Genomic DNA, 20,880 nt, shown 5'->3' on the forward strand with positions numbered 1-20,880 from the left:
GACGGTTATTTGAAATATATATTGAACTGTGACTATCTTTACTCTGCTATATATGGTACTTTATAACCCATCCCACTGATTTACATGCACTTAGCATCTGTTCACCACATTCTGCCCGTTACTCCCCCCTCCTCCCAGTTTCCACTATCCAGTGTTAGAGTTTCTCCTCCTATGCTATCAAATTGTTTGGCTTCTGATAATGAGGGCATATTTGTATTTCAGTACCTGATTTATTTCCTCCAGATGCATCCATTTTTTTTTTTTGTCATGGGTGAAAGGAATTCATTTATTTTTATGGCTCAATAATATCCAGTTGTGTTCATATACCACAGTCATTTTATTCATCTATCAGTGGTTGGGCACTTAGGCTGATTCCCTGTCTTAGCGACCGTGAATAGTGTTATAAAAAATGGGGGTGCATTTATCTTTTCAACATATTGATTTCCTATCCTTTGGCTATAAACCAGCAGTGGGATTACTAGATCATATGGCGGTTCAATTTTAATTTTTGAGGAACCACCATACTGTTTTCCATATGGCTGTTATAATATGAATCCCTACCTAACAATGCACAAGAGTTCTCCTTTCTCTATAGCCTCAGAAGTATCTGTTATTCTATTTTTTATAATAGTCAATCTATTAGGAAGAGGTGATACCTCATTGTGGTTTTAATTTGCATGTCTCTACCAAAATACTTTATAGCTAAGTTGTAGTTAACTACGGAAATAACAGTTTGGTGCAGTTTGACAAACAGCAGACTCCAAAGCTTGAGAACTTGAATAATGGTGACATTTATCAGGCCTCATATACTATAAAACACACTCTTTGTAAACAATAGGAAACTGCACCTTCAGCAAATCGCTAAGTCCTCTGGCTCTCAGGCTTTACATACTATCCAGTTTATTATTAATAAAAATGTCATGTAAAGTTTCTGAGAAATAGAGCTTTCAACAACAAAACACTCTATATTCGAGCAGCTAAGCAGCATAGCCTAGGATAATGATTTACAACTGGTATGCTGAGGTTGGTGGTGCAGTGTATAGCAAGAAATTTGTTTCTAACAATACAGTACAAAGTTGGGAAGTTGTTTTTAATAGAAAATTAATATTAATAGTCTCACTAATATCATTAGTCTCATGTACTGACATTCCAACAGGCTTTTTTTTAGTTTTTTGTTTGTTTGTTTTTTAACTTGTCAAAGGGTTCATATGATCACCAGAAAAAGACAGAAAAAATGCATCCCCTAAAAGGGTGTGGTCAAATCACAACCCTTTTTCCTCCATTCTTCCCTCCCGTCAGTACTTTGGGCATGCATTCACATGCCTGGTGTTTTTCAAGCTGCCTAGGCCAGTGATTGAGCTATAGTTGGCCATGTGGGATCCAGATGGTTAATCATGATACTACTGGGCCAGTCCTCAATAGCCTTTTTTGAGTAAGAGCTCTAAGAAGTCTTGGGAACAAAACATGGGCCAAAGTCTCTGTTATTGTCAAAGTGATACTGGTTACTTTTAGGAAGAAGGAAAAGTTAGGCTTGGGATAAGATACTGGAAAGGGTCCTGGGACAGATGAAAAAGTGATACTTGACTTCTCAGTTATTCATTTACTTACACATTAATATTGTGTGGTCTTCTGTATCTGGTTTAATTTGATAATAAAAAAGTTTTGAAAACACCAATAAAGAAGGAGGAACTATTAGTTATGAAACTGTGAGACCTTCGTACAACTCAATCGTTTAGAAATGACAGGGGTACGAATCAAATATTTTAATCTCAACTTTTTATATATAAAATTAGGATGAAATAAATACCTAGGGCTACCCAAGATTTTAAGGCTAATGAAATCAGAGCACAGTTGTGAAAGCAATTTAAAATACTTCAAAATACTGTAAGTCTCTACAAATGCAAAGTTCTTTTCTAACTAGAGAGAATAATCTGTAGTCCCACTTCCCTGCTCACAGCCCTCTGTGACACCCTCCACATTAACAGTCATTATTAGGGTGTCCTTTCTGGAAACCTAGGCCTCAACGGACTTGCTTCAGGAGAAGGGAATCACACATAGTTGTACTGACTGTGCCTTTAACAGTGTGTGGGTCCAAGTGTGTGGGGTACAAGAAGATCCGAAATCTGGCCATTATGTTTGCCAAGCCTTGAACCCTCGTAAACAGATCATTTTCTCTGTATGTTCAGAGGGAGCGCCTTTCTCTGATTTACTCAAATGTACCCAAGCTGCTAGCTTTAGCTCTGTTCAAAGGTTCCCCATAAATTATCTCTTTTTGTCAAACAATAAAAATATAAACTGTCAGGAACCAGCAGTTAGCGTAATGGCTATGTCACTGGACTCCCACGTAGTCGACCGCGGTTCGTGTCCCGGACCCGGTGGCTTAAAACTCACGCCGGGCGCGTGTGCATGCGTGCCCAAGATCCCGAGAGGAGAATGGAGGAGAAGGGATTGCGGCGTGACCATCCCCCCTGGGGGGTGATTTCTCGCTTTCTGTCTCTCTGTCTCTCTCTGTCTGGCTGGCGAGCGCACGCGCCCTACAGTGAAAATATCTCCCCCCCCCCAAAAAAAAAAATATATATATAAACTGTCTGAAAAGCTTCTGCAAAGCTAAGATCAAGCCATTTTATATGTGTATTTCCTTGATTACAAATAGATTTGAGCATCTGAGTTCCTATTCTTGAAAGACCTACTTCTATTCTTTGCCTGTCTTCTCCATCAAGCGGTTTTTCCTTGAGTCACCAAAGCTATGTATATATTCAGAATGATTCCTTGTCATTTATACACACGTTATAGCTCTTCTCCTAGTCTGTGAAAACATATATATTGCCAATGGGCTATTTTAACTGATGACAATCCTTTTGGACAGTGGTTTAGCAATAACCAGTAAAGAAGAAGGTATAAGATGTCATATGTACAAGTCATTCCATCTCCAGGCTTCCCCTTTAGTGGCACTCTAATATAAGAAGATTCTTATGAACTTGTTCATTAGTGTGCCATTTGTAATAGTCAAAAAGTGAAAACCATGATGGCCTTTGTAATCTAAAGTTTCTCCTCTTCTCTCCTGAGGTGATGCCTTCACTTACTGCCTCACCGCCACCAGCAGCATCACTAAGTACCTACTTTGACCAGGTAGCATGGCAGGCAGGCAGGCAGTCATGCTTCACTAGCAGCAGGTGCCCTGGAAACCGCAGTCTCCCACAGCCTGTGCAGAATTCTCCTGCTCTTACTCTGGATCCTGATATAACCGTGCACATGTCCCTGTGTATGCACTACTCCATCGCCCTTGTTTTCCAGTTACATGGCAATAAGTGGGGGCAGCCCCAAATCACACATCTAATTCAATATGTGAACGAAGGACAACTGTTTTTACTGGATTCCATCCAACAACTACCAAAAACTAAATAAAATTTATTTTCCAAGCCAATATTTGGTGCTAGAATTATTATTTTCATGAGTAGGGTCTCATTCATGGTATGTCCGGAATTTAGAATACGTCATTGCCTGACACATGAAAAATATTTGTTAAATCCCAAAAAGTCCAAGCAATATATTCCAACAAAGAATGATATTCAGACTGGGCCAGCAGATAGCATAGCAGTTATGTCGCTGGACTCCCACATAGCCGACCGTGGCTCGAGTCCCCGACCTGTTGGCTTAAAAATCACACTGGGTGCATATGTGTGCTTGCATGCCCAAGATCCCAGGAGGAGAATGGACTGCAGTGTGGCCATACTCCCGAGGGGGTGAGTTCCCACTTTTCCTCTCACTGTCTCTGTCTCCCTCTCTCCAGTAAGTGCACATGCCCTAAGCCAAAAATGTCTAGGGAAAAAAAAAAGTGAACACATAGAATGCTTTATTTTTGAAAATGCTTTATTACTGAATAAGTAAAAACTGTTTGCCCTCTTAAATAAAAAAATATTTTTTTTCTTTTATAGTAAGTAACATTTATATCTTCCTACCCAAATACTTTTAGTTATGTCTCAATGAATTTCTTCTATATACGAGGCTACCAAAAATTCCAAGTCAATAATTTCCTTTCTGTATTACTAATATAAGACAATTCCTACATTAACCATAAAAGTCTGAAATTGCAGCATTACTATTAGATGTGTAATAATTTATCTTATCAAGTACACTGCAAGTAAACATAGATAAAAGTCCCCTTTCCCAGTTGACAAGATGGTGGATGAAAAAGCTGAGAAGCCAGACACTAAGAGGAGAAACCTGAAGTCAAGAAGGCTAATGCCAACAACAAGGTTAAAAGGGTGACTCCAACCCTAAATAGGCCAAGAAGGGAAAGCCCTATTGCAGCCAAAATCTGGCCTGAGTTCCAGGAATCGGCAGATACTCCTGACCTGCCATGTATTTGAGAAAGGCCATGTACAAGATGAAATATCGGCCACTAAATCCAGGGCTGAAAAGAAAAAGGGAAAAATTCTTGGCACCATCACAAAACCAGTTGGTGGTGACAAGAATGGTGGTACCCAGTGGTTAAACTTCACAAGAAATCCATGTATTATCTTACTGAATATGTGCCTTGAAAGCTGTTGAGCCATGGCAAAAACCCTTCAGTCAGCCTGTGGGAAAGCTATGAGCCAGCATCACTCCCAGGACCATTCTGATCATCCTCACTAGACTCCACGGAGACAAAAGAATCGTTCTCCTAAAGCTGCTGAGCTATGGCTTGCTACCTGTGACTGGACCTCTGGTCCTCAATGGAGATCCACTGCATAGAACACACCAGAAATTTGTCATCAACCACCACCACGAAACTTGATATTAGCAAAACACTTCTCCGATGTTTACTTCAAAAAAGAAGCTGTAGAAACCCATATATCAGGAAGATGAGCTCCTCAACACAGTGGAAGAGAAATGAGATTACAGAGCAGTGCAAGGTTGACCAGAAGCTGTGGACTCACAGATTTTACGAAAATCAAAGCTGTTCCTCAGCTCAGGGCTACCTTCAATCCATGTTTGCCCTTACAGATGGAGTTTATCCTCACAAATTGGTGTTCTAAATTTCTGACCAAGAACCATGCCTGTGGTCCTATGTAGGTGCTGGGACAGGAGGATCCCAACATTGTAGGATTGTCTATAATCCCCATCTTGGCCAGCGAGTTGGCATGGCAGTTGTGGCAGCTAGATTCTACATGGCCAACTGGCCAGTGTGAGTCCCAGACTGGTAGCTTGAAAAACACAGTTTGTGTGTGTGTGTGTGTGTGTGTGTGTGTGTGTGTGTGTCTACATGTGCCCAAAATCCCCAAAGAAGAATAGAAGAGAGGGAATTGTGGCATGGCATTCTCTCCCAGGGGGGTGATTCCTCACTTTCTCTCTCTCTCTCTCTCTCTCTCTCTCTCTCCCCCTAGAGAATACACATGCCCTACAGAAAATAAAAATTAAAAAAAAAAAAACCTAAAATAAAATATCCATTTCTCTCTCCAATCCCCTTAGCCCCTGTCCTGGCACTCTCTTTTTCATTAAAAATAAATAAATAAATAAATAAAACTTTTTATTTCTTTGATTTTATTTTTATTTTTACCAAAAAGTCACACAAGAATAATATAAATACTTCCTATCCTATTTCCTTAAGGATAATATTTCATTTTTTTTTTTGAGAGGTTTTCGCTATAGGGCACGTGTGCTTGCCAGACAGACAGAGAGAGACATAGAGACAGAAAGCAGGAAATCACCCCCCAGGGGGGATGGTCACGCCACAATCCCTTCTCCTCCATTCCCCTCTTGGGATCTTGGGCACACACGCACACGCACCCGGCATGAGTTTTAAGCCACCGGGTCCAGGACGCGAACTGTGGTCGACTACGTGGGAGTCCAGAGACACAGCCACTACGCTAACTGCTGGTTCCTGGGATAATAATTCTATCATATATTTTTTCCCTCTGGAAAAGTATTGACCATAGAGTAAACACCAAATAAATACCTGCTAAACATGCATATTAATTTAGTCCTTGAATAAAAAGAATAAAGCTGTATCCTCAATTCCTTGAAAAATATTATATTACTGCCTTTAACCTAATGATTCCTACTGCTTCACTTAGGAAAGGAACTAACCTGGGCAGGACCACAATCACTGGCTCACCTGTTGTGGCTGAGGGAAGCAGTGACAGGTGTGGGCACCACAGTCTGTAATCCCTCTCCTTCTATCTCAGTACCAACAAGGCAGATGAGCTGGAGTTCTGGTAATCCCACACAGTTTACTTCATGCCAACTTTTACCTGAAAGAGCACCATCGAATGGACAATAACCATTATAAAAAAAAGATTAAAATCCCAATGTCTTCTCAATACTCAGCTGAGCAGCCATCACTTCTAACACTACCTCCTCTATTTTTCTAGTATGTTGTTACCCAGTATAAATGAATATAAGTGAATAAAGAAATTATAACATTGACAGAATAGCAAACTAATAGCAAATGCATAAATGATTATTACTTTTTCATTGTTGTTTATTTCTTCCATGAGCAAGAGAGACTAGAGAGAAAAATAGAGAAAGCCAGCACCCACAATAAGGTTTTGATGCTAAAATCCAAGCCTGGCTTCAACCAGCCCTGGACCATGGGCACATGCTGTCCTGTGTACTCAGGAAGGTCTCTGGATGCAAACCTGGAACCTTCCCATGTGGGTGAGCCTCGCAGAGCATTTTACTGCTGTGCTACTCTCAAGCCATCTAAGTGATTGCTTATTATAATGTCAACAATACCATATTCCAAACCAGCTCCCCAAACCCTCAGCACAGCCCCCTTAGTAAAACATATAAACAAACAACTTACTCTCCATGAGGTCCAGGTAAACCAGGAATGCTATATAAACTTGGGTGGCATCTCCTATATCTAATTCCATCATTTCTAAATACTGAAAATCAAAATGTAATTATGAAAAAGAAAAAGAAGACTCTCAATATTTTCTTTCAGTCAGTAAGTATTCATTAAATATAAGACATAAAACTTTCTTCCAGCTAGAGTGGAAGTTAAAAGGCAATACAGGATCTGATTCCTGTCTCTAAAGAACTTGCCATTGTTAAACAATTAGTGATTAAAAACCATGTGAGTGTGATTTTTTAAAAAAAAAGACACAACAGGTACTCAGTGGGGTTCGCTGGAAACGTCTTCATTGTAGAGGTAGATAGTGTAAGTTGAGCACTGAAGGACATGCATTACTTGAATAAGTGGAGAATAGTGTGGTAACCACACTAAGGTAGAAGTAAGCCACATATATTCCAGAACTTATAAAGAAATCTATCTGTGCAGGAGCAGAGTAAAACTGTACTAGGATTTTTGTTGGGACATCAGTAAGGAGCCTCTATTTCTCTGCCATCTTCTTTGCATGTGGAAGGAGTCTGCTAGACTACCACTCCTAGCTTCTTTCCCCTCCATTTCTCACTGAAGAGTAGAAAGCTATTTAATTGCTAGATTTTAAAGAAGGACTAAGCATCCTGCTGTTTCTTACATCAGCATTTTTCAGGATCTGCTCTTGCAGAGGAGCCTGAGGCTGTCCAGCTATGTCGGAGACGAGGTGATTAAACAGGGATAACGTGGTGGACGTGGGGTATCAGCAGACATATATGGTGTAAAAACTGAAGTCACATTTTCCCATTGGCTTCAACTTAGATGTACAGGTGAAGCGCCAACAGGTGGAGTGGTGGTTGAGATGGCTGAGTCCTACACGGCCAACTCCATAGTTGAGTCTTGCACCTGGCAGCTTGAAGAACATGCTGGGCGCATGTGTGTGTGTTTGTGCCCAAAATCCCAAGATGAGAATGAAGAAGGGATTATAGTGTGCCCATCCCCCATAGAGGGTGATTTTACACTGTCTCTCTGTGTGTCTCTCTGTTTCTCTCCAGCAAGCACACACACCCTATGGCGAAAAATCTAAAAGAAAGAAACAGGTGCAGGAGAATAGGAGTATTATTAGTTGTCTGCTTCAAACCTTAAATACGTTTAATAATGGCAAAACATAATTTAGGGTGAGGTTGAGAGGGTTTGGTAGCCAAGTTAAAAGTTTGAATTTTATCTATAAGGAAACATTGAGGTTTTCTAAACAGGAGGATGGTAAATCTGATACATTTTTTACTAAAAGGACAAAAGTAGTTTTTAAATTGAATAACAAAATAAGAGATTGGAAAAAATAAAACACCCACTATTATCTTTTTCTTTCTTCTTTTTAAAATCAATTTGACTTTTCAAGAAGAAAAATCAATAGGGAAGACTTAATGGTCAGGGTCTACACAGATATTAACTTTGAAGAAGAAAAACCTTGCAAGTATGAAAATTGTCAGGATAGCCACACCAAATCTAGATAAGGAGTTAAAAATTGTTACTGATGTTTCACTTATTTTATCTTTATATAGTGCTTCCTATACTCAAATGCCTTACAAATAGTGTATTAACTGAGTTAACCCTATGATAATCACAGTAGGTAATAATCATATTATCCCCATTTTTCAGAAAAGGAAACTGAGGCATTAAAAAAAAAATCAAAAGCTTGCCCCAAATCACAAAGCAGTTAAGTGACAACCAGGATTCAAAAACAGGGGTTCTTCTTTACAGCACTGAGTAACATTCCCATGCTACTGTTTCTTTTTCTTACCTTTTGGGGAGGACAAAAGGGACAGAGCAGAGGATAAATCAAGCAAGAGAAAATAAAAAAGGCTTTATTCCTGTAAGAGTAATAGCTTCAAATGTTTGCATTTCTGGGCTGCTTTTAGACAATTCTCCATGAATTATTGCTCTAATGCAGAAGAGCAAGTTTACTGAAGTACCAGGATAGTCGCTGACATTCCTACCAAAACCATATCTCCACTCACCATCCATGCACTGTGTGGGATATTAATCATACATGGCAACAATTTGTCAACCACAAGCAAGAGGGAGGGGCATCTCCATCTTCTTTGCTGCTTATACATAAAAATGACACACTCACAATGAGTAACTATGCTTTGGACAGGAACCTACTCAAAATTTCCAAGAAATCTGCACTTGCAAAAGCAAGACACAGCCTGAGCCCAAGGCTGAGCATAAACATGACTGTACCTAAACTTTTGCCGTTATGGACTCTCAGAGTTTCGCCCACAAAGTGTCTGCCTGGTTACTGTGAGGGTTAACGGGGTTCATGTCCGAAAACTCGCTCTATAGGTAGACAGTAAAACTCAGACAAGAATGGAGCGCTTACTAGAAGGGCGGGGTTTAATGTGTCGCCCTTTGTTTAAGAATGTCCTATGTGAAGGGCTGGAAAAGATGTCAGAAAAACGGTTTAACTTGTCTAAACTGGGGGGTAAAAAAGACACTGCCTGCGGCTGGCAGGGGAGCACGCGGGTCCCTCCGTAGGTGGGTGCGCGTCGCCAGTTATCCCTCCGGCCAAAAGGGTACGCGCCCCCGGAGTTCCGCCTGGGCAGGGGCGGGATCGGTGCCCTGCTCCTCTTGAGCCTCCTGACCTTGGGGTGGGTACCCATCCAGGCGTCCTCGGGGGCCCATGATCGAGCACCGCCGCCGCTGCCGCGAACGCCGCCCGGGCCCAGACCGCTGCAGCCTGGAGTGGGCTGGGAATCGCTGCACTCCGCCATACCGGACGGTGAGCGCGCTGGCGGTGCACCACGACCTGCGCCCGGCCGGAAGCAGAGGCGCGCGCTTCTGGGTTCCGCCTCCGCGCTGCCCGCGGCATTCGTGATGGAGAGCGCAGATACACGCGGGAGAATTAGTTCAGCCCTCCCTCTGACACGGGGAGCTAGAAAACTGCGCGAACGTTCCCTAGTTTCGCTCAGTTTATTCAAATCCAGGCTGATTCTAACGTGAAGAAGGTTCAAGAGACCCTGAGCCTAGAACCCCTTAACCCTCCTCAAGTCAGCGCTGTTAGTAGCTCTCTGGAGAAAAGGGGGATACTTAAGTCCTTTCTGCCTTCAGTATTGAGGCCAGATCTCTGATTCCTGGGAGCAGGAAAAGCCTCATTCTGTGTTTACAGTCGTAAGAGTTAAAGGTCGAAGGATATTTTTAGGGAGGACCCACCTTTAAAAATAAAAGAAAACATGAGATGTTGAATGAGTGGTCGAAAGGCGAGCTATAAACCAGCATAAGCATGGGATACCCCCTTCCCCACCCCTGGCCAAGGACAGGGAGTTTCAGACAGGCAGACCAGGACATGTTAAGCACTTCTGGATTTACTGTGAGCGAAATGGGAAGTAACTGGAGTCTCCAGATACATTTTAGTAGGATCACTCTGACATGTTGGAAATAAACTGTAGAGGGCAAAGATAGAAACAGGGACTGGTTAGCTTAGAGTATTAACCAGTGCTAAAATGATTCAAAATTCAGTCCCAGGCAGAGTTCCAAACAGGTAAGACTAAGACTACTAGATGATCCCCAAACAGAAAACAGCTGTAAACTTGGGCATAATGCAGAAAGTAATTATCCAAATCTACTGGAATACAAACAGAAGCAGACTGGTAGGAAGGCCAAGCAAGCTTGCATGAGGTAGAACAGATAAGATATTAAACAAGAGAATTTCCTTCTCCTTGGCATTAGTTTGGAGCTAAGTGTAGTCCAGCAGGCAGGCTCAGCAGCACCAGGATAGCTGTAGAAAATCTATCAGTTTGTGAACTAATTGATTCTGAATCACCCAAAGCAGAATCACAGTAGCTCAGTTAAAAAACAAAGACCTAAGATGAGACCAGAGCTGCTTTCAAAGGAAGAGCTTGCAGTTCAAATCCAGTCAAGAAAATTACCTCCTAATACACAGGAAAAACAGATCCGAGAAAAATAGTAGAATCTAGATTCTTCATAGTTATTCACAAAGTCTTAATTTTGGGTGATATCCAAAAGTATCTGACATAAAAATCAAGAAAATAGATCGTGTTCCCTAGAGACCAACACTGAGATGAATCAGATGTTGACACTGACAGATAAAGATTTTAAAGTGATTATTTTAACTGTCCTCAAATTATAACAAAACATGTTTTCAATGAATGAAAATCTCCATAGACAAATAGAAAATAACAGCATAGGAAAAGAAAGAAAAGTTTAAAAGCCAAATGGGAATTCTGGAACTGAAAACTCTAAATTCAGAAATAAAAAAATTTCACTGTATGAATTTAACAGCAAAAAGGAAATCACAGAGGAAAAAGTAAGTGAAATTGAAGGAACTAAAGGTGGAATCATAGGAATCATCCAAGGTGACCAACAGAGAAAAATGATTTTTAAAAATGAAAAAAGGGACCAGCAGGTGGCATGATGGTTAAGGGGTTGGACTCCCACATGGTTGACTGTGATTTGAGTCCTGGACCTTCCGACTTACTTTCTTGCATTCTCTCTCTCTCTTTTTGGTGAATGCATTAGCCCTGTAGCAAATATAAATAATAATGATGATGATGATAATTAAAATTAAATAAATAATTATTTTCTTAAAAAATAAACAAAAGTGGGCCAGCAGACAGCAGAAGTTAAGGCACTAGACTCAAATATGGCTGACCACGGTATGAGTCCAGACCTGGCGGCTTGAAAATCACACCTAGTTTGTGCGTGCATGTGTGTGTGTGTGTGTGTGTGTGTGTGTGTGTGTGTCCAAAATCCCAGGAAGAAAGTAGAGGAGAAGGGATTGTGGCATGGCCATCTCCCCTGGGGGTGATTTCTCACTTTCCCTCTCACTGTGTCTCTGGTTTCTCTCTGGCATGAGCACCTGAACTATGGAAGAAACTTAAAGAAAAAATGGGGGGACCAGCAGTTGGCATAATGACTATGTCACTGGACTCCCTCTAGTTGACTATAATTCGAGTTCTGGAACCGATGGCTTAAACTCATACAAGACGCATGTGCGTGCATGCCCAAGATCCCGAGAGGAGAATACAGGAGAAGGGGTTGCGGTGTGGCCATGCCCCCAGGGGGTGATTTCTCGCATTCTGTCTCTCTGTCTCTGTCTTTCTGACAAGTGCATGCTCCCTATAACAAAAACCTCTCCAAAGAAAGAAAGAAAAAAAAAAAAAGAGGGCCAGGAGATGACATAATGGTTATGTCACTGGACTTCCACATAGTTGCATGTGGTTTGAGTCCCAGACGTGACTCCTTAACTCATGCCAGGTGCATGTGCATGTGTGCCCAAAATCCCTAGAAGAGAATGGAGGAAAAGGGATTGCAGCAAGGCCATCCCCCTAGGAGATGATTTCTCACTTTCTCTCTCTCTGTCTCTCTGACAAGCACACATGCCTTATTACAAAAATCTTTCAAAAAAATGAAGGAAAAAAATGAACAAAAGCCTTAAAGACTTGCTACAGATATTGAATAATTCATTATACATGAAAATGGAATAACTGAAGGAAAAAAGAAAGAGAATGGGGTAGAAAAGAACTTTTAAAAAATAAAGGTCAAAATTTCCCCAAATTAGATGAAAAACAAATTTGTACATGCAAAATGCTAAATGAACACTAATGCAAGCACAGAGAGATCCATAGGACAATCAAACTATTGAAAGTCAAAGGGACCAGCAGATGGCATAGTGGTTATGTTGCTGAACTCCCACAAGGCCAACCATGGTTCAAGTCCTGGACCCGGTGGCTTAAAACTCATTCTGGGCGCATGTGTGTGTGTGCTCAAAATCCTGAGAGGAGAATGAAGGAGAAGGGATTGGGGACATGGTTATTCTCATGGTGATTTCTCGCTTTCTGCCTCTCTGTCCCTTCAGCGAACACATGTGCCCTATAGCAAAGATAAAGAGAAAAGGTTGAATGCGAAAAAAGAAACACAATACATTGCACACACGGAAAAGAACTGCATCTAGTTTTTAAAAAACCACAGACCTATTATCACTGATGAACATAAATGCATAAATACTCAACAAAATTCTAGCAAATGAAATTCAGCAACACATTTAAAAGGATCATTCACCACAATTAAGTGGGACTTATCCATGGGGTGCAACAATAGTTCAGCATTTATAAATCAATAAATGTGATACACCACAGGAACACACTCAAGGACAAAAATTATGTGATCTTATTAGATGATGTTTGGCAAAATTCAACATCCTTTTGTAACAAAAAATAATCAACAAATAAGGTGTAGAAAGAATGTACTTCAATACAACAAAGGTCACATATAAGCTCGCAGCTAGCTTTATATGCACTGGTGAAAAATTGGAACCCCTTCTTTTAATATTTGGAACAAGACAAGGATGCCCACCTTTACCACTTCTATTTGTCATACTACTGGAAGGCTTTGTCATAGCATTAAGGCAGGAAGAAATAAAAGGCATCCGAACAGGAAAGGAAGAAGTGAACCTCACTGTTTGCTAATGATGTGATTTTTACGTATATAGAAAACTCTAAAGAACCCACCAAAAAGCTATTATAACTGATAAGTGAATTCAGTAAAGTTGCAGGACACAAAATCAAAATGCAAAATTTAGTAGCATTTCTCTACACTAACAAGAAACTTTCTGAGAAAGAAATAATCAGACCAGGGCCAGTAGGTGGCCAATGGTTAAGGTGCTGGACTACCACGTGGTCAAGTGGCTAAGGCACTGGACTTTCATGTGGTCGACCATAGTTCGAGTTCTAGACCCAGCAGCTTGAAACTCATGCTGAACACATGTGCATGCATGCCCAAAGTCCTGAAAGGAGAATGGAGGAGAAGGGATTGTAACATGGCCATTACCTGGAGATTTCTTGCTTTCTGTCTCTATGTCTCTCAGTCTCTCCAGTGAGTGCCCGCACACACTCCATAGCAAAAATCTTTCAAAAAAAATTAAAAAAAAGAATCAGACCAACTCTATTTTTAAATACTTAGAAATAAATTTAAGAAGATAAAAACCTATACACCAAAAACTATAAAGCATGAATGAAAGAAATTAAAGAAGACACAAATAAATGGAAAGACCTCATGTGTTCATGGATTGAAAGAACTGATATTATTAAAATGGCCATACTACCAATAGAATCTACTGATTCCATGCAATTTCTATAAAAATCTTAATGTTGTGGCCAGCAGGTGGTGTGGTGGTTAAGGTGCCAGAATTCCCACATGGCCAACTCTGGTTTGAGTCCTGGATCTGGAGGCTTGCACTCTCTCTCTCTCTCTCTCGCTCTCTCTTTCTCTGACAAAACTCATGTGAAAAAAATAATAAATAAGTAAATAAAATAATTCTTTAAAATATTTTAATATCATTTTTTCATATCTTTAAAAAAAATCTCTCAAATTTATATGGAACCACACACAGACACAAACAAAAACTTCAAATAGTCAGCACAATCAGGAGTAAAAATAAAAGCTGATTTTTTAAAATCTGATTTTAAACTCTGCTACAAGGTAATAGTAATTAAAAACAAGACTGGCATAAAGAGACATATCAATGAATGAAACAGAATAAAGAGCTCAGAAATTAATCGACGCATCTATGGTCAATTGATTTTTGACAACGTTTCCAAGAATATATAATAGGAAAATGACCTTCAATATATGGGTTGGGAAAACTAGATAGTCATATGTAAAAGAATGAGATTGGACATTTAACTCATATCATATGCACAGGCAATAAAAGCAAAAGTAGGCAAATGGGCTTACATGAAATAAAAAGCTTCTGTATAAAAAGGAAACAGAGTGAAGAGGCAACCTATAGACAGAGAGAAGATATTTGCAAGACATTCTTCTGATAAGAAATTAAGATCTAAAATATTCATATAACAAATTCACACAGCTCTACAGAAAGAAATGAACTACCAAATAGAAAAATGGTCAAAGGACCTGAACAGACATTTCTCAAAAGAAGACTTACAAATGGCTAATGTGAAAAAATGCTCAACATCACTAATTAAGGGGAAGCAAATTAAAATTGCAATGCTATATCTCCTCACACCTGTCAGAATGGTTATTATGAAAAAGACAAAAGATAGTAAGTATTGGCAGGATAACATGGAGAAAAGGAAGTAATTGACTACTATTGGAGGGAATGTAAATTAGTGCAGCCATTATGGGGCACTTTATGAAGGTTCCTCAAAACACTAAAAGTAGAATTAACGTATAAGTCAACAACTCCACTTCTGAATATTTATTGAAAAGATCTGAAATCAGTATCTCAAAGAGATGTCTGGGGACCAGCAGTTGGCGTAACGGCTATGTCGCTGGACTCCCATGTAAGTTGACCATGGTTATCATCCCAGACCTGGTGGCTTAAACTCACGCCAGGCGCGTGCGCATGTGTGCCCAAGATCCCAAGAGGAGAATGGAGGAGAAGGCATTGCAGCGTGGCCATCCCCCTGGGGGGGTGATTTCTCGCTTTCTGTCTCTCTGTCTCTCTCTGTCTTTCTGGTGAGCGCACGCGCCCTATAGCAAGATGTCTGTATGCCCATGGTTATTGCAGCATTATTCACAATAGCCTAGATAAGAAATCAACCTCAATATGTTTCAACAGATAAATTGATAAAGATGCAATAAATATACACAATAGAATATTAGTCAGTCTTAAAAAAGAGAGAAATTCTGTCATTTGTGGTAAGATTAATGGAATTAGAGAACATTAAACTGAACAAAATGAACCAAACACAGAAATACAAATACCACAGGTTCTCACTTATATGTGGAATCTAAAACAAGTGAACACATAGAGGCAGAGTAAAATAATGGCTACCAGACGCTGCAGGCTCTGAAAAATGGGGAGGTGATAACCAAATGGTGCAAAGTCTCAATTAGCTAGAAGTAATGCTATTGTACCTTTTGGGGGAGAAATATCTATTGCACAGTGTGGTGAACATAGCTCACAGTCGCTAAGAGGAGAGTACTATATATCTTAATGTCACTAGGAGGACGAATCTCACATGTTTTCATTACACAAGATATCAAAGGTTTGAGATGATGGGTAGGTTGGTTGGTTAGATTTGGACAGTCCACGTTGTATTAAAAAAAATCATAACATCACTTTGTACCCCATAAATATGTGCAGCTATAATTTGTAAATATATTTTTAAAAATTGTAGTTTTTTAAAAGCATAATGACTGGGCCAGCCCATGGAGTGATGGTTAAGGTGGCTGCGTCCCCCATGACTGACTCTGTGACTCAAGTCCTGGACCTGGCAGCTTAAGAAACACAACCCAGTGCAGGTGCATGCATACCTAAGTCCCAACAGGAGGGAGGAGTGGAGGACGAGGGAGTGCAGTGTGATCATTCCCCATGCAGGGAATGACTTCTCACCTTCCTTCTCTTCTGTCTGTCTCTGTCTTTCTCTGATGAGTTTGGGTGCCCTCTGGGGAAAAAAAGTTGTTGTTTTTTTTTTAAAGTATAATGACTAAATAAAATATTAATAAATGCTCAGGTATGAAGCAGTTAAAATAGGAAAACATAATAATTAACACATGATTATAGCTCTTTTTATTCAAGACTTAAAGAAAAAGAGTGTATTTTTGAATGTGATGTAGTCACACAGGAAGATTCATAAACTGTCCTCGACTATACAGTATATTAATGAAGTCATTAACCTTTGCCTCCACAAAGTAGCTCTTAGCACCACAAAAGCAAATGGCAATGAAATTAGTAGACCAATTGAAGCACCGAACACTGGCACTAATTCAAGTAATGGAAAGTGGATAAATCTTTCTCTCTGACATCTAAAATTCCAAATCAGCTCATAGGATGGCATTTAGAGAAGCATTAGTAGCATCCTACTGCTAATTTGAATAAATGGGAAATTTTCTAAATCAGCAAGAAGATTTTCAGTTTAAGTTAAGAAAACAATTAAAAAGAGGATCTAAAGTAAAATGAGAAGAATGAAGAAAGAACCATACATTTAAAAAGCAACAGGTAAGATGTATCTGTGGGCAAATAGATCAAGTACTATAGCTTAGATTATGTATAATATATTCAAACATGAATATTGCATGCTTCAGAGTCAATGCCCTGGTCTATTCAAAAGAGTTCAAGAACAAAAATGAAGTGTCTCCTGTATTAAACAAACAAACAAATGTGTAAATATGTCTTGAGATAGGGATTGACTAAGAATACACACGAAGGATGTGGGAACATTTAGACAACCTAGGATTTAAAGTGAAAAATAATGTAGAGTGAAACCCAGGCTGGAACAGGGTTATGTTTCAGTTTCTGATAGACTGGAGGAGTTCTTTTTCCTTTTGTAGATACTTCAACAGTTCACTGTATTAGAGAGCCAGGGAGGTTAGGAAAAAGGCTAGGTAAGTAAAAGAAATAAAACACACACACCCCGGCCCCCGAAAATACTAGATTTAATCAGATGCAATGTAATTCAGCACTTGCTCTACTGATTTCCCAATCTGATATCCTGGCCAGACCATTTTATTCCTACCAAAAAAAAATCTGTAATGTCTAGACAGAGGCATAGCAATTCAGTTACAGTCTCAAGAGGAGAAGGGAACATTGAATTGTGATGCAAATCTTTAGTGTGTTTAAAAATTAAGAGAGAGAAGAAAGTCTTTACGCAGTATCCTATAAGACAATGACCCCAAGCAAAAACATGTAGGCTAGCATTCTTGGTTAGCTTTTCATTCGCTGGTTGTAAGAATGTTCGTATATATTTCATTCCCTTTTTTGTATATAAGACATATAATTTCCCATTCTTTGTGTTTCAAGAATAGGGGAGGTGTTGGTACTTCTAGTAAAATATTTAGAAAGCTATGCTATTTCAGCATTCACTTGTATGAGTAAACATGAAGAAATCTCCATCATGGAGAACACAATTTCAATACTTCAGAGAGTCTCTTTATTTTTTTCATAAATTTAAGAATGGAATTTTCTGTGTACAGAATCTGAATATAATATATATATTTTTTTTTTGAGAGGTTTTTGCTATAGGGCGCGTGTGCTCGCCAGACAGACAGAGAGAGACACAGAGACAGAAAGTGAGAAATCACTCCCCAGGGGGTATGGTCACACTGCAATCCCTTCTCCTCCATTCTCTTCTCTGGCTTTTCATTCGCTGGTTGTAAGAATGTTCGTATATATTTCATTCCCTTTTTTGTATATAAGACATATAATTTCCCATTCTTTGTGTTTCAAGAATAGGGGAGGTGTTGGTACTTCTAGTAAAATATTTAGAAAGCTATGCTATTTCAGCATTCACTTGTATGAGTAAACATGAAGAAATCTCCATCATGGAGAACACAATTTCAATACTTCAGAGAGTCTCTTTATTTTTTTCATAAATTTAAGAATGGAATTTTCTGTGTACAGAATCTGAATATAATATATATATTTTTTTTTTGAGAGGTTTTTGCTATAGGGCGCGTGTGCTCGCCAGACAGACAGAGAGAGACACAGAGACAGAAAGTGAGAAATCACTCCCCAGGGGGTATGGTCACACTGCAATCCCTTCTCCTCCATTCTCTTCTCTGGATTTTGGGCACACATGCACATGCGCCCAATATATTTAATTTTTAAAGAACTGCTTACATTTAACACAAAATAAGATAATTAGGATAAAGATGAGCTCAGCCTTTACAGAGAACATTATGAATGTATTGAAGGCCATGAGAGATCTAAATAAATGGACAGCCGTACTACACTTCTGGAGAGAAATATTCAACATTGTGAAAATGGCCATTTCCCAAAGTCAAAGTGTAAATTCTAGCAATCCCAATCTAATCTTTCTTAGGCCTCATAAACTGATTCTGAAATGTGGGCATAGATGATCAAAACTAACCAATAGCCTTCCAACGAACAAATGGAGAGAATTTTTTATAAAGGCCTCTAGTTGAGGTTACATAGTGTTGGTACAAGGATACGAAAACGAGCAGACTAAACAAAGAAGAGCGCCAGAAATAGACCTGGACAAATATGAACAGAGGTGACATTGCAGATGCAAGAAAAAAAGAAAAGAAAGGATGATTCCACACATGCACCCTAAAGGAAAAACCTCTACAAAAATTAATTAATTAAAATAAAACTAAAAAGCCGTATTTCTATTTTATTTTCCTTCCATAATCTTAAGTCAACAATTTATCCGAGTTCATTTTTTCAAATAAAGAAGCACCTAAAACGATATAGCTTTAACCAATACCTTGAATGAGTCTAAAAAGTAACAATTACTGCACAAGAAAAAAAATGTTAGTCACAGATGAGTATATAAGGTATGATTTAACGTATGTAAAATTTAAATATAACCACATTATTTACAATAGTTCCAAAGTGGAAATGACTCAAAATGTCCATCAGTGAATGAACATATAAATAGGTATAAATAAAGTGTAAGGGTGCCAGAAAGTGATGCAGTAGTAAAATGGGATGCTCCATTAGGCAACCCACATGAGAAGGTTCCAGCTCCAGTCTAGAAATCTCCCAGAGTACCAGGTGCATTTGCACCCGTGATCCTGGGCTGGTTGAGGCTGGAGGTGGATCATGGCATTGAGACCCTTTTGGGGGTTCTCTCTCTCTCTCTCTCTCTCTCTTCCTGTCCCTCTCTTTATGAAAAAGAAAATAAACTTTTAAAAAATCTTAGGGCCAGACCTGTAGCCTAGTGTTTTAGGGAGCTGGATCCTACAGAACCAACGTGTTTTGAATCCTGATCCTAGTAGCTCCGAAAACATGCTGGGCACATATGTGTACATGTTCCAAATTCCCACAAGACAGAGGAAAAGGGATTGTGGTGTAGCCATGTCCCTTTCTTTCTCCGTCTGTCTGTCTCTCTTTGGTGAGCACATGTGCCCTCTAGCAATTAATTTTTTTAATATGGTATGGTATGTCCATACAATAGAATATTACTTTACAATAAAAAAGAAATAAAGTGTTGGCATATGCTATAACATGGAGGAACCTCGAAAACCTTAGGCTGTTCATAAAGGTTCATATGTTATAATTTAATTCCCTTCATATGAAATGCCTAAAGTAGGCAAATCTATCAATACAAAAAAAAAAAAAGATTAGTGGTTTCCTAAGGCCTAAAGAGCTGAAGAAAACTGAGATTGACTGCTGAGTACAGGTTTCTTTGGGGGATGATGAAAATGTACTAAAATTCCTTGTCATGATGTCACATAGTAAAAATCATTGAACTGTATACTTTAAATAGCTAAACTGTGTGGTTTGTGGGAAAATGCAAGTCAGGTGGCAGAACTCCCTCCTTCTCAAGGGCTCCATTCTTTTCCCATAAGGTTTTCGATGAAGAGGATAAGGCCCACCACATTACGAAGGGTAATCTGCTTTACTCAAGTCTCCTGATGCATTGATCACATCTGAAAAATTTTTCACTGCCACACCTAGACTAGTTTGACCAAACAACTGGGCATCCTGTCTTAGCCAAGTTGACATAAAATTAACTACCATGGTGGGAACCAGCAGTTAGTGTAATGGCTATGTCACTGGACTCCCATGTAGACGACCGCAGTTCGTGTCCCAGACCCGGTGGCTTAAAACTCACGCCAGGCGCGTGTGCGTGCGTGCCCAAGATCCCGAGAGGAGAATGGAGGAGAAGGGATTGCAGCGTGGCCATCCCCCCTGGGGGGTGATTTCTCGCTTTCTGTCTCTATGTCTCTCTCTGTCTGTCTGGCGAGCGCACGCGCCCTATAGTGAAAATCTCTCCAAAAAAAAAAAAAGAAAAAAAAATTAACTACCACGGGAGATAATGTTCTAAACAAAATGAAGAGACTGATTCACGCAAAATTCAGTCAACGTTTTCCTCTGGGGAGCAGAGCAAAGCATTGCAACAAGAAGGGATGCATAGGAATTCCAAGGTAATGGTTATTTTCTGTTTTTCAAGATGGGTACAGAGGATATGAACACTCATTTTGTTACTAGTATTTAAACTTACACATGACAGCACCTGAAAAAGTTAGTGGAAAAATGAATTAGGGGTCAAGTGACAGCATAGTGGTGGCACAACTCAACCCCAGGAATAGAGCCCCAGGGTACACCAAGAACAAGCGTGCCTATG

At 39.6% G+C, this 20,880-nt stretch overlaps 1 protein-coding gene across 1 annotated transcript in view; it reads right to left on the bottom strand.

Moving 5' to 3' along the window:
- TSEN15 (tRNA splicing endonuclease subunit 15) overlaps positions 1 to 9,628 on the bottom strand; it is a 34,156-nt gene extending 24,528 nt beyond the window's left edge. The window contains exons 1-3 of the mRNA XM_006143869.2: positions 9,448 to 9,628; positions 6,788 to 6,869; positions 6,098 to 6,233 (exon numbers count right to left, since the gene is read on the bottom strand). Coding sequence (XP_006143931.1) covers positions 6,098 to 6,233; positions 6,788 to 6,869; positions 9,448 to 9,576 — 347 coding nt within the window. The 5' untranslated portion in view covers positions 9,577 to 9,628. The remainder of the gene's footprint in view (positions 1 to 6,097; positions 6,234 to 6,787; positions 6,870 to 9,447) is intronic.
- Between the last annotated feature and the right edge of the window lie 11,252 nt (positions 9,629 to 20,880).

Source organism: Tupaia chinensis, unplaced genomic scaffold (assembly GCF_000334495.1).
Source record: "Tupaia chinensis unplaced genomic scaffold, TupChi_1.0 Scaffold000112_1, whole genome shotgun sequence".
NCBI classification, from domain to species: domain Eukaryota; kingdom Metazoa; phylum Chordata; class Mammalia; order Scandentia; family Tupaiidae; genus Tupaia; species Tupaia belangeri.